Source organism: Labrus bergylta, chromosome 14, assembly GCF_963930695.1.
Source record: "Labrus bergylta chromosome 14, fLabBer1.1, whole genome shotgun sequence".
NCBI lineage: Eukaryota > Metazoa > Chordata > Actinopteri > Labriformes > Labridae > Labrus > Labrus bergylta.
The window spans coordinates 25,040,873-25,054,332 of record NC_089208.1 but is presented as its reverse complement, the minus strand read 5'-3'; the positions used below and the strand labels follow the sequence as shown (position 1 = coordinate 25,054,332).

The window sequence follows — 13,460 nt, the reverse complement described above, 5'->3', positions numbered from 1 at the left end:
ATGGTCAAATCAGTCTTTATTTCAAGCATGTCGCGTAGCTTTAAACCTGGGCTGATGGCCCTTATCACTGCTTCAACGACTTCTGACTCACCATGCCCCTTGCGGAGCCCGCTGTCTATCTGGTGCATGAGGTTAGTGAAGGATAGCTTGTCACGCTGTCCCCCTTCGCCGATTTGGCCACAGATCTTAAACTCACAGCGAATAGTTACTTCTGGCAACTTAGGTGAAGGGTCCTGGACAGGGACGATTGTGGGGATGTTTGGTATGTTCAACTTTTCTCCAATACTTTGTATTTCCTCATCCAAGGCTTTACGGGACTGCTGCAGCTCGCGGTATTTTTCTTTCATCTCTGTCATGTGGCGCGATTCCTGCTCTCCTCCCTCACTGCGTTTCGCCATCTTGCCTTCCATAAATGTCAACAGTTCTTTAATAACCCACATCGCTTCATCTGGCTCTGCTTTTCGTTCAATATCATCCAGTTCCTTTTCCACAATTTTTATCAGGGCTCTTCTACTTTTTTTAGCAACAGTCTCGTTGTCTTCTTTGATACATTTCAGATGTTTACAGACCTCCAAAACTCAGTCCCAGCTAAGCTGACACAGCATGGTGCTGGTCCGGTCCAGAAGAGCCTCCAAATCCATTTTTCTTCAATTCGTCGCAAGAGAGAAGTTATTTTCTTCTATCGTGTGTAGAGGCGGACACTAGTCTGACAAACTTTTCTCTTGGCTCCTGGCTGGCTCGCCAAAATATGTTGCAGCCGGAAACTCAGGCGGACGCTGAAAGGTTGTTTCACTTGTCTTCTCATTCTTATTCAAGTTTTAACCAAGACTCAGTACCTTCATTCACTCTGCCTATGAGTCTTTTCCGCTGCTGAATCATAACTAAAACTTTCCTGCTAACTCTGGAGCATCACAACAACAACTCTTCTTCTTTGAACCCCTGCATGTCACTGTTTTTTACTCAGACTCCACCTAGTGGTGTAGATTATGCAGCGCATTTAATTAATAACATGTCAACATTAACTGCTTGAATAATGTTGCAGTTCAGAAAAATACATTAACATTCGCAACTTTGAAGATGAATTCAAAAACATTATAAACTAAAGAATTTCAAAATGACAAGTACAACAAAAAATGAGTCTGTGGGGTCCCCGATAACCAAACAACAAACATCAACGCTCTAAATTGACCTGTCACATAAGCATCGCACCACCTCAAAGTTTTTCTATTCTGCCAAAATGAGTTCAGAGATGGAGGATTTACAGTTTGAAGTTAAAGGATCTCTTTTTCAACTTACCACAAGCCAGTTTAATATGGGACTTTCTTGGAATATCAGGAACAAACAGCACAAATATTCTGGGCAAAACTTGTAGTGCTCTGGTCTCCCTTATCACTAAACATGTTGAACGTCAGGGCCGGCCTGTGGCTTAGGTAGTATAGGCAAATGCTAGGGACGACAGCATCCATAGGGGGCGCCCCAAATGAGTGTGGCAGAAAAGTTGAAGATAAGAAGAAGAAATAGAAGGAAAAATGCATTTAAATGTCACTTTATATCATTTATCTAATATAATTGTCATGCTTTTATTTAGTAATGATCCAAAAGAAGCCATGAAAACACAGCTATCACATTTAAAAAAGGCTCTATTTTCTAGTCTCCTGCTTGATGTGGCTCATCACAACACAGCTGCTCGTTAACTGCCGTTACCTGATCGTTGTGGAGGAGGAGGGCAGGTGACTTATTAGAAGTGAGTGACACTGACCATATGGATTAATATCACGTTTATAAATGACCGTAATGTAAAAAACAACAACAAAGCCTTCAGGAGCCCAGGGATGAAAAAGAAGAGGAGGAGGAAAATATGAAAAAGACACAGAGGTAACGTGCTGCATGAATAAATGATTTATCTGTTGTCGTTAATCTAGCTTGTTATGGACGGATGATAGTAAAGATCATCTGAAGATGCTGTCTTCAGACCCATTGTGCCAGGACTGCAGCTGCGGAGCTACCTTGAAGGTAAAAGCAATCTTTCTCTGCCTACTCTTAGAAGGGTTCTCCGCTCACACGATCAAGAGAGAAGTGCGACTGAGCTTTACAAACAGCTCACCACAGAAGTACAAAATATTAAAGATGCTCCGCAGAACTTCTTAATTAGAGCTATATGGACTTAAGACAGAAAATATTGTTTGCATCACAGGAAGCTTAGTCTAGCTTAAATTATGACCCTGCACTTGTGCAGAGTATGTTCATGCATACACTGTTTACAAAATGACAACATCAAAACAGACCTGCAGCCTTACCTGCTAGATCCAAGTACCTCAGATGAGTTGCTTTTGGAGAGGTTAAATATGGCCTGCGCTAATGAGAAAGAGAGACAAGAGAAGAAAAGACAGACTACACCACAGAGACACACTGGGGTCCACACTGTTCAGTCCAGCAATGCAAGTGAAGACCAGAAATGCACGGCTAGACAAATCATCCCATGTCACCTCCAGATGTCTTGTCAGGTTTTAAAGAAATTCAAGCAGATATAATGCTGTTGAAAGACCTCAAGGCAGAGGAATCGCATATCCGGGAGGCCATTCATAAGACAGAAGTTACACCACAGCCTTAAACAGTCGGTAAAGAGAAGGGTTATGGTGGAGCCAATCACACAGCCAACCCTCCAGTCAGTCTCCCGGCTTATGCTCAGCCAAACTTTCCAGCCTGTATAACACTCAGGATACAAAATTTACTTTAAATCAAATATGTATTTATAAATAATAAATTATCAAAAAAACAAGACATAACAAATGAAGGTGTACTGGGCTAATGTAGGTTAGACTCGTGGAGCTGGTGGTGAATTAATTAAACACAACACAGAATGTTGATAACCGGTTTTGTATTTCAAAGTTAAATTTTTAACAAATATAAAAAAATACTTTAACCAATCAAGGAAAATACCACAAATTAAATTTAAGAAAATAGGCCTTCAATTAACAGATTCTTAAGGGCACTTTTTACCCTCCATACAACATATGCTAAATATTCCCAATTCTATTTGTATAAATCAATGCACCAAAAAACATTACACGTACTGCAGTTATTTGTTATGTGTGTGCAGATGTCCAATGAATTCAAATGTTTATTTAGGTAGGGGAAATCCTACCACACCCTTTAACCAGACAGCCAGGCTTGAGGCCTGCCTTTTGAGGGAATCTTGAGTCGTTTGAAGTTGCTCCTTTAGCTCGCCATCTTCTTCGCTCCAGCAATATGGCCTGACCTGTTAAGAAACAGGTAACAAAATTACACGTCTGCTCAATTTGGGAGCAGCAATTTAATCAATGTGCTATTGTGGATGTCTCACCAGTCTTCAGTCCTGACACATTCCTCCTCCTCCTCCTCAGCAGCAGCAGCACATCAGCTCCTCAAGAGCTTGAAGTTTCAGTTCAGTCCAGCTTTGTGTCCAGGGTTGAAAAGCACAGTGTTTTTCTTTCAGAAGTTCTCCTTGACTGTTTTAGGAATGACTGTGTCCTGCTGCCTTCTGACTGTCTCCTTGATTGGGTTTTATCAGGTGATTAGTGCACCTGGTGAAAGGGGGTAGATGCCTGTTGGCTGCAGACTGCATCCAATTGGCTCAGGGGATTTGAATGACAGTTGCTGTTGTCCAATTTCAGCAGTGTTACACCTGGAATAAAGAGACAGCCACAGCTTTCTGTCAGCCAGCTGGACCAGTGCAGGAATATTGCACTGCTGGTGGCCCGCGTTTAATGACGGGAACAGTACAGTTTTAACAGAGGGTGTTTTATCTGTGTTTTCCACAGAGATACCCCCAGACACGCCCCTGACCAAAGTGCTTTGGAAGTCAGCAGAGAGAAGGGGAGTGCTGCGAGCATTGCTACAGGTGTGGAAGTAGCGAGCACTCCCGTGCAGGTTGCAGAGGGACTAGAGGACCGTCCAGATCTGTAAGAGAGACCCCTTTAAACGGAAATCGGGTGCCCCCGAGGGACAGGGAGTAACCCGATTGGTCAAAGTGTCCCAAAATTGCATCAGCTGTGGAGTAGAGGAGAAAGACAGTAAATAAATAAAAAGTTTGGTGTGTAAAACAGCATTTTATTGTTCCAGTGAAATGTCAGTGCAGTCACTGGCCAAGCCATAAAGAACACTGTAAACCATGCACACAGTCTCAACCAAAATCAGAACAAAAACATTCATGCAAAATAATGACTGATAAGAAAAGAAACATCTTTACAGAAAAGGATCGTACAGTGACAGAACTTGTGGGAAAAAAATGTCTTGAAACAGAAAAAAACCTAGTCGTGAGACAAGGTCCCCGATCACAAATTTTGTCACCACCCAGCCATTCGAACTTGTGTCAGTGGATTTCCTTCATCTTGATAAGTGCAAAGGCGGCTATGAGTATATTCTGGTGATTGTAGATAATTTTACACGTTTTGCGCAGGCATACCCTACAACATCAAAGTCAGGAAAAACAATAGCCGACAAAATATTCAATGACTTTGCCCTGAAATTTGGATTTCCAATACATATTCACCACTATCAAGGAGGCGAGTTCGAGAATCAACTCTTTTCACAACTGAGCAAACACCGCAGTGTGGCTGGCTCAAGAACAACCCCTTATCGTCCCCAGGGGAACGGTCAAACAGAACAATTTAATCGCACGCTGATACAGATGCTTAAGACCCTAACAGACAAAGAAAATAATGAACTGGAAAGACTCCCTAAACAAGCTAATATTTGCTTATAACTGCACACGCACAGAAGTAACAGGTTTTTCCTCCATTTTACCTGCTGTACGGCAGGAAGTTGCAGTCAACGTGAATATGTTGAAAAGTGGAGGCAAGGAATGCAGGAGGCTTATGGTATTGCAAGAGACAGTGCACATAAATCTGCTCAGAGAAACAAGAGGATTTGTGATAGCAAAGTGAGGAGTTCTGTGTTGTACCCAGGTGACCGTGTGTTGATCCGAAACATGACCCCTCGTGGTGGAGCTGGAAAATTGAGGAAGACACCATTCATAATGTAGTTCGGCAAATAGGTGAGAATATCCCTGTGCACAGATTCTGATGAAGAGGAAGATGAAGATGAGGACGATTATTATCCCCCGCCTCCTCAGCTCCTTGCCAAGCCGCCAGAATCAGAGGCTCCTGTAATAGCAGACAATGTGACAGAACCAGAGCCAAACAGACCTGCACCAGAACTTCCTCAGATGGAAGGGAGTGATGATGAAGAAAGTGAGGATGTTCCAGACATTGTGCCATCTGATACAGAGGATGGCATACAGGAAAACAGAATAGAGACATGGTCTGAATGGCCTCAGAGACAGCGCAGGCCGCCTAAGACTTTCAGATATGACAAAATTGGAACTCCATCCTGCTACAGTCTTGCTGGACTGCCCTTTTATGTCAGCCCTCAAACATGAACACAACCTATGCAGCCATATTATGACCAGCACCTTTATGTGTATGGAATGTGAACTAAAAGACTTGTTTCTGCCTTGGACAGTTTTAAACGTTTGACGTGTGGATTTGAGAACTATTGTGTGTGTTTGTGTTTGATGTCAGCAACACCACATAGGTTGGACCTAAACCGCAGTGGTTTGGTTTGATGAACTGTGATCAGTCAGGACCATGGGGTGAGTAAGGGCTTACGGTCGGGACCTACATAGTTGAACAGGACTGAGACAGAATTGAATGTATCAAAAGAATTCCAGTCTTTGAAAAGTATTTTGTATATGTTAATGACATTTAAGCAGTAGTATGGGACTGAGACCCAACTGAATGTATCAAAAGAGTTCCAGCCTGTATCGAAGAAAAAGTGTTTTATGAATGTTGAATTGCATTTGAGCACTTAAGGTTAAAGGTCATGATGTTGAGGACAACATCTAATTCAGAAGGGAAGTATGTAATGGTTAGAAATGACACAAGATAATTATAGTTTGTTCGAGTGTCAATTACTGTATCCTCTATGATACATTATTATTGATTCAAGTTATGGTAGTCTGTTACTAGATTACAGTCAGTTACAGAAGTTTTAAGTTGTGTTTTTCATGTGTTTTAGCTGAATGTTCTATATCGTATCGAGACTATCTCTCCACTACATATTCCATGTGTATGGCTAATGACAGTAGAAGAGCACCTGTGCACCACACTGTCACTGATCATTTTGATTCCACGAGAGCAGGTTGGCGGTTAAAACTGTGTGTTACTTAGGAGGAGCCAGTATTTGCCACGTACCGAAGTGTAAGAGAGAGTGGGAGTTTTCCTCTCGGGGTTGCAGTTTACTCCACATATCTTGTGTCCGCTGTTTGTCGGGCTGTCGGCTATCAGCGTTTCTCACAGTCCGTGCCTGGCGTATTGTTCTGACGAGGGACTGACGCGCCATAGGTAAGAAGCCTATACGACTAATCCCGGCCACGGGAGAGGCGGTAGTGCTGTCGGTTGTGACTAATCCAAAACGGACGTTCCTGGCGTATTGCTCTGGCGAGGGGTTCACGTGCCATAGGAATAAACTGTCCATCCAAACCGCGGGGAGGCAGTGGTGTTGTGCACATTGGCACAACAGCTCTAGCTCTAGCCAGCTGGTACTTCCTCATTCTCAATCGCGGTGTCGTCCTCTCGCGAGATTTGGCAAGATGACGAGTCGCAGCCATAACTGTGAGGGTTGTGGTGTGCAGATGCCCATTGAGGATCGACATGATAAATGTGTATTGTGTCTGGGAGTTAACCATGCTACTTTGGCAAGAGAGAACCCCTCCTTGTGCATGAATTGCTTTATTTTGCCATTACGGTCCTTGGAGGCCTGCTACAGTGTGTTTGGAAGGAAGGAGCAGGTTGCTCCACCCACGGGGCCCCGGCAGGCTAATTGCTCAGGGGGGCGGAGCCTGGTTGTGGCTCCAGGAACCCCCTTCCTGTCCTCCCTCTTAGGATGATGTTGCCTGATTTAACTTTCGAGACTGAGGGGGATGAGGAAGATGAAGAGGTCGATTTGAATGTGCTGGGGCACTTTGTCGACGACCTTCCTCCCTGGCAAGAGGAGGAAAGGGGCAGTGAGCTCCGCCTATTCAGAGAACTGATGGGGCGGGCAGCCCAGGCATTGGGGGTCGATACCACAATAGATCAGGCACCTGCGCCATCACGCTTTGATGAGGGTATGGAGACACGGCCGGTGCCATTTCTGGTGCCTCTTCTCCCAGATGTGGAGGAGTTGATGCAGGCTGGGTTTGCCAAACCCGCAGAACCATTGAAATTCTCTACCTTAAGTAGACGGTTGTCTGCTATGCAGGGTCGGGAAAAGGTTGGCTGTGCGTCACTGCCACCTTTGGACCAGACCATTGCAGCCCTCATGTTCCCTTCAGGCTCTGTGTTGGGGAAACCTAGCTGCCCGACAAAGGGGTGCAGAATGTTTGATGCCTCTCTGATTAAGGTCCAGGCGCAGCTGGCTAATACAGGGTCCATATTGACGCTGTATCATCGGCGGCTGGCGAGTGAGCTAGGTGCAGGATATGATATGCACATCGTATCGGAACTGCAGCTTGTTTCATCTGTCATGGCACAGTTGATGAAGGAGCAGGTTGCACCTGCTGGGAAAGGCGTAGCGTGTCTTTGGGTGACGAGATGCCAGGTTGTCACAGTCTGCGTTGCAGCCCAAGGACCAAAGCTGCCTTCTGAATGCCTCAGCCATGTTTGGACCCGGTGCTAAGGCCTGGGTTAGGGTTAGGGTTAAGCCCCAATGCAGGGGCCAAGCTGGGACTCTGGAGACCTCAGAGCTACCTTAGACGCTCGCCGTGGCAGGGGACGAGGTAAAGGCAAGCAGAGTGAGGGGACCCAGGTCAGCCTAAGCCCCTGCCGCGCTCCTGACACCAGTCTGGATTCGGCCTGCCGCTGCCTGACTGGTGCACGTCTCACAGTTTGGAGGTTACTGGGTGAGAGCCCCTGGGTAATTTATACCATGACCCAGGGATATCGTATTACATTTTCCCGTCGTCCTCCGACCTCAAGGACCCCGACTGTCACAGTGGTGGATCCGTAGTCAAGACTGTGCTCCAGGCCGAAATTGGCCGAGAGGCCATTCGAGTAGTTCCACCAGGCAACAAGCAAGCTGGGTTTTATTCCCGGTACTTTGTCATCCCCAAAAAGGATGGGAATCTTCGTCCCATTTTAGATCTGAGGGGGATCAACAAATATCTCAGACATTTGCCGTGCAAGATGTTGAGTGTCCCAAGGGTAAAACAGTCCATCTGCAGAGGAGATTGGTTCGTCACCATCGATCTGAAGGATGCCTATTTGATGTCGGAAGCAAGACATACGAATTCAGGTCCTCCCATTCGGGATCTCCCTGGTTCCCCGCACCTTTACCAGGTGCATAGAAGCGGTTCTGTTGCCGATGCGACTGAAAGGGATCAGTAGTTTAAATTATATGGATGACTGGCTCCTGTGTGCACATTTTCAGGGATCTGTTCCATCAAAATTTGAATCACTGACATTGTAGTGCACAGGTGCTCTTCTACTGTCATTAGCCACCTCACAGGTGGATTGTCTTAAAGCTAATTGTCCACAACGTCACCTGACCCCGTGGTCAGCCCCATACACATGGAATATGTAGTGGAGAGATAGTCTCTTCACTCAGAGAACCATGGTTACACTTTTGAACCTATGTTATTCTAACACCTGTGGAAGTAATGTTGATGTAGTTATCAGGAGACACCAGCAGGGGGGGCAACTGAGTAATGTAAACTGACACTGCGCTTCCTCACCAGTCAATACACAGACGATCTGAGGAATGTTTTGTGTCCGTGTTTCTTGACTCAGGTATGAACTTGTACAAAAGTGCTGTGTGTCTTGTCCTTGGTGTTATACTAAAATGTATAGTCCTTCTAGAAGTTGTTTGTATTGCACAATTTTTTTTTGTAATTTTTCTGTGAAGTTTTGAAGTTAAATATATGACCACAAGTTAAGCTAACAGTCTAGCCTGCAGTTTCGATTAGCATCACACAGTCATCCATGATACCGTGTTACAGTGTACATCTATGTTATAAGTTTTTATTCAGTATGCTTACTGTGGGAGAACTACTTGCGACTCTGTTGTCAGTTTGTATTTGTTTATGCTTGTTTAGTTGATTATTGTCATCTGTCTGTGTGAATATGTTGCGACCAGTCAATACACAGACGATCTGAGGAATGTTTTGTGTCTTGACTCAAATATCCCCTTTTACAGGGCTTTTACACACGCAACTCGACAGTGTGCGCTACACAGAGCAGATTGAAAAGTGTCTGTCAGACTTTGACAGACGGTTTCAAGACTTTGCTTTACTCGAAGCCAATCGCCACATTTATGCGCTACCCATTCAGGGAAGATATTGAGGTTGATTCACTGGCATCAAAATTGCGACACTTTTTCACCTGAACTCGTCTGCAGTGGAGGATGAGATGTTGACAACATGCCAACATATATTGTACATATAAAGTATACTCAGTACATATATAAATGAATATATTTAGCATATTTTAATTCAGGTAGATCATTTTGAACTGGTAATTTTAAAAGTAGCTCACAAGCCAAAAAAGTGGGGGCACCCCTGCTCTAAACATCAAATAAAAAAATAACAAGATACATCAAACTACTTCTCAATCAACTTTTATTGAACATTCTTGGTGTCATCACATATTTTTAACAATTTTGCAGGTATACATTCATCTGTCTTGTCACAATGGTTTTCAAATTCAGTGCAATGTCGGTGTGTGTGTATCTGTAACAGTCATTAATCTTTTTATGCAACATGCTCCGTAGTCATCAGTTAACCTTCATTAAACACACAGTTAAAACAGTTTGGTGAATATTAAAAGAGATGCTCAAACAATGAGTATGAAGATAAATAAGATACATAAAATAGAGATAAATTAATCTTAAATAGCAAAAGTGAAAAGCTCAGAAGTTACAAACATATACCAAAACAATACTAGGTGCTTTTCTCAGGAAGGACTTCAATAAAGTTTATACCTGAAAATGTTTAACAATATAATTCTGTAAAATATGTTGTCACATTTACAGCGATAGTGCCTTCACTCACTCAGAGTGGCTATGTAAGCACCTTAGTGGCTGAACTGGTCTAGTTCTTATTGCAACGCAGGAAATAGTCGTTCCTCAGCACTCGGAACAGTCTGCCACTCCTCAGGCTGTACTCAAACATGTACGGTCCACTGTAAATGTAAGTAAAACCTGCAGAACAGAACAGCATGTCAATTCCTGTGCAAATTTGCTCTGATTCAGTAGATTTTTATTTCCCAAAAACACAGATTAGATTTGAATGCTGCTCACCTCTGTACTGGAAAGCTGCCGTCACCTCCCCGGTCAGACCGTTGAAGGTTTGATCCACATTCTTGGGGAATCCCTTATCCATTCTCTTCTTGGCCTCGTCGTAACTAAAGAAACAGAAGCAGGAATTAGACTGATTCATACAAACCACAATCAGTGCATGTTATTAATCTTACTTCTTGTTATTTCAACATACCTGTAGTACTTGCTGCCTACGAAGAACAGAGTCTTGCCAGTTGCTGCATCATAAAGAGCTGCATTGACTTTCTGCACATTTTCATCAAGACCATAACTGGAGATAGATTTGGGAAAGCCGGGCACGATATCATAGCCACTGAAAGCCCACACTCGACGACCTGTAAGGAAATAAAAAAGATTTTAGTATAAACATGACGTGATTTTAAATCTTAAAAATTCTTCGTCTGGCTCTGATTAGGAGCTCTGGTTTGATTTGCAGAACTAATATTGTACCTTTGAAGAGTAAGACGCTGTCCAACACTTGGCTTTCATAAGCGGCGTCAATGTTGACGGGAGCATCTGGCCAGAAGTTTGCGATGAGGACTTGCTGAGATTTCGAGCTCTGAATGTGGCTACGCCAGAAGAAGCTAAGAACAAAGAAGAATAGAAAGTAGTTTTAAAGTCAGATTTTGTGTGACTTACAGTGATGTTTAAGAAATGAGCTGTGTGTCTACAATACCTGTCCTTGAAGAAGAGCATCTCTCCTCGCAGGGTGGCAACAGCGTCTAACACCATGGTTGAATCACAGGAATCAGGGGTGGTGGGGGGCTCAGGTCCTGGCTGAAAAGGATCCTTGTCAGGGTTTGGACCTGGAGGTTCGATAGAATCGGCTTATCATTGAGTTGTATGACATCATCAACAATTGTGCAGAACTTTCTTAAAGGATTTTTGGTCAAATGTTTTTAGCACTTGCACCAATAGATGCACCAATATGAGAACTCACCATAGAGAGACTGGATTCCATTGATGTCATCCCGGGGCAAAACAAAGGTTTCAGGGTTTCTGTATGAGTACCAGGGGTACATGAGAGCACCAGCATCATCAGAGTGAGACAATCCCAGAGAGTGACCGAACTCATGGGCAGCCACCATGAAGAGGACGTAACCTACAGCAGAGATCATCAAATTACAAGTTTAGTTGCAACTCATGTTCAGCTGAAAAAAAAAGGAACAAAAGTATAAGTATATAACTGACCTGAATTTGAGCGGAAAGTGAAGGTCTCATCATCATCAAAGTGAGCATCTCCTCCAATGCCAGGACCAGGGCCGAAGGCGTGGGCCAGAGTGTTACCAGGGCCATCGAATGGGTAATAATCACCATGTGCTGTTAGAAGGAACATTTACTCGTAGTACAAATTTCATCATGGCTTGTTATTCTACTTGGTTTGCAAAACTTGACCAAGAAATATTGTATTCTTGGTCTTGGTTTTCAGAATGCAGCTTAGTGTTACAGTTCAGTAGCTTTCCAATGTGTTGCAAGAAACTGAAATTAAAATTAATAAAAGCCCAAATGTGTTATTGGATTTCATAATTTTCACTGTTGCCATCTTGGTTTAAGAAGCCAAAATGGAAAATATTTGGAGAAGAGGGTGGAAACGCAGTGCTCAGCCTCTTTCCTGAACATCATGCTGCATTGAAGAAGACTTGATTCTAGAAATAAAGTCTATAAAAATGTTTACTGAGGTAATAAATGAACTGAGAACAACAACTGAGAAGACTTTTTCTACAACCAAACCTTTTTTTGCACCCAGTGGAATCTCCCCCTACAGGCCGTTACAAAGAATGCAGGTATAAGACAATCTCACATTTTCTTTACTTGTGAAACCAAGAGGCTACAGTCCAAAAAAAAACAATAAAGTAAGTACTGAGAATAAGAGACTGGGAAATGGGAAAGAAGAAGTTAACTCAGACTCACTTCCTCTTCTGAAGGAGATCATGATGTCAGCGATGCCGCTGTAGATCCTTGTGAATCTCAGAGGAGTGACATTGGCCCAAACCTGAAACGCTTTCTCTATGGAGTCATCAATTTCTGATGTGGACATGTCAGGTGTGTAGTTCTCGATCCTGAAGGGAAGAAAATCATATGGTTACTTACATGCAATGCACAGAGTAGCTACATGAAACCAACAGGTTCTCTTACACACTCATTGTTCAGATCATTCACCTGTAGGTGAGACTGTTCGTCTGCCACTTGGAGTTGAAGATGGAGTATTCACCAATCTTTCCGTCTGGAACGCCGCAGCGGGGCTTCTTCATCATTGCTAAGGTGTCTGCATCCAGGTTGCCGGTGATCTGGAGACCAAAGAATCTCTGCATCTCACTCAGCTTCTTGGTCACAGGGCTGATTCCTCGTCTGATAGTCGGACCTGTCTCCTCCGTAAGGTTGAAGAAATTCTTCAGGTAGCTCTGCAGCAGAGATTGAGAGTTAAATACCCAACAATGCATCAGCTATGAAATGTAAAAAGAAGTAAGATGTGATCTGTTTGCTGATTTAGAGAGGGCAGAGAGTAAGCAGCTAATCATTTTCTTCCTGTGTCTAATATTAACATTTTCTAGAATAATAAGGTTTCCACATTTACTATGATTCAGAATAGTATGAAAACATGCATATAAAAGCAAAAAAAGCATACATACCTCTGCAAAAGTCTCATCCTGCACAGTCACCTGTGGTAGTGGCACACAGTAAACTGTGACTGCCAGGCTTAGTAGAACGCATAGATTGAAAGTCTCCATGTGTGTTGCTGAATGTCTCCTTGTCCTGCAGGCAGCCATTATAAAGGCTGCGATCAGGGCGTGTTGAGCAACTACCTCGACACTACCTCGACGACTCCGCGACTCAATTTCCCATTTATGGGTAATAAAGGAAGTGGCTAATTGTTGCTCATCATGTAAAAAAAGTTGCCCACATTAAGTCACAGTAATTATCATGAAAAATAAAATGTGGAAGATTTTCAGGACATGACAATGCCATATATGTACTACTGTATTTATTTTTACAACTTCAACAAACTTTTCAGAAATTACTTCAGGTCAGATTACCTTGAAATATGACACATAGACACTTTGAGTCAGGTTACTGCAATTGGTTCACACTAATAATACCGTATATGGCAGTGCTGACTGTTTTAAAAT

General features: G+C 43.3%; 1 protein-coding gene across 1 annotated transcript; it reads right to left on the bottom strand.

The window, feature by feature from the left end:
• Positions 1 to 9,617: 9,617 nt before the first annotated feature.
• On the bottom strand, positions 9,618 to 13,109 carry LOC109976780 (matrix metalloproteinase-18-like). Its single transcript, XM_020626760.3, has 10 exons — positions 12,963 to 13,109; positions 12,493 to 12,734; positions 12,244 to 12,392; positions 11,524 to 11,652; positions 11,273 to 11,434; positions 11,009 to 11,138; positions 10,783 to 10,916; positions 10,508 to 10,667; positions 10,315 to 10,418; positions 9,618 to 10,215 (listed from the first exon to the last, which is right to left on the bottom strand). The coding sequence occupies exons 1-10, from the start codon at positions 13,098 to 13,100 to the stop codon at positions 10,106 to 10,108; spliced, it is 1,458 nt and encodes a 485-aa protein (XP_020482416.2). The 5' UTR covers positions 13,101 to 13,109; the 3' UTR covers positions 9,618 to 10,105.
• Between the last annotated feature and the right edge of the window lie 351 nt (positions 13,110 to 13,460).

Bases quoted from the DNA above. Each gene is read 5' to 3' on its own strand.
- LOC109976780 (XM_020626760.3), bottom strand. From the start codon at position 13,100: ATGGCTGCCTGCAGGACAAGGAGACATTCAGCAACACACATGGAGACT. The intron at 11,139-11,272 runs GTGAGTTCTCAT...TCGAACCTCCAG, and splicing joins TGGAATCCAGTCTCTCTATG to GTCCAAACCCTGACAAGGAT. The intron at 10,917-11,008 runs GTATTGTAGACA...CTTTGTTCTTAG, and splicing joins ATGCTCTTCTTCAAGGACAG to CTTCTTCTGGCGTAGCCACA.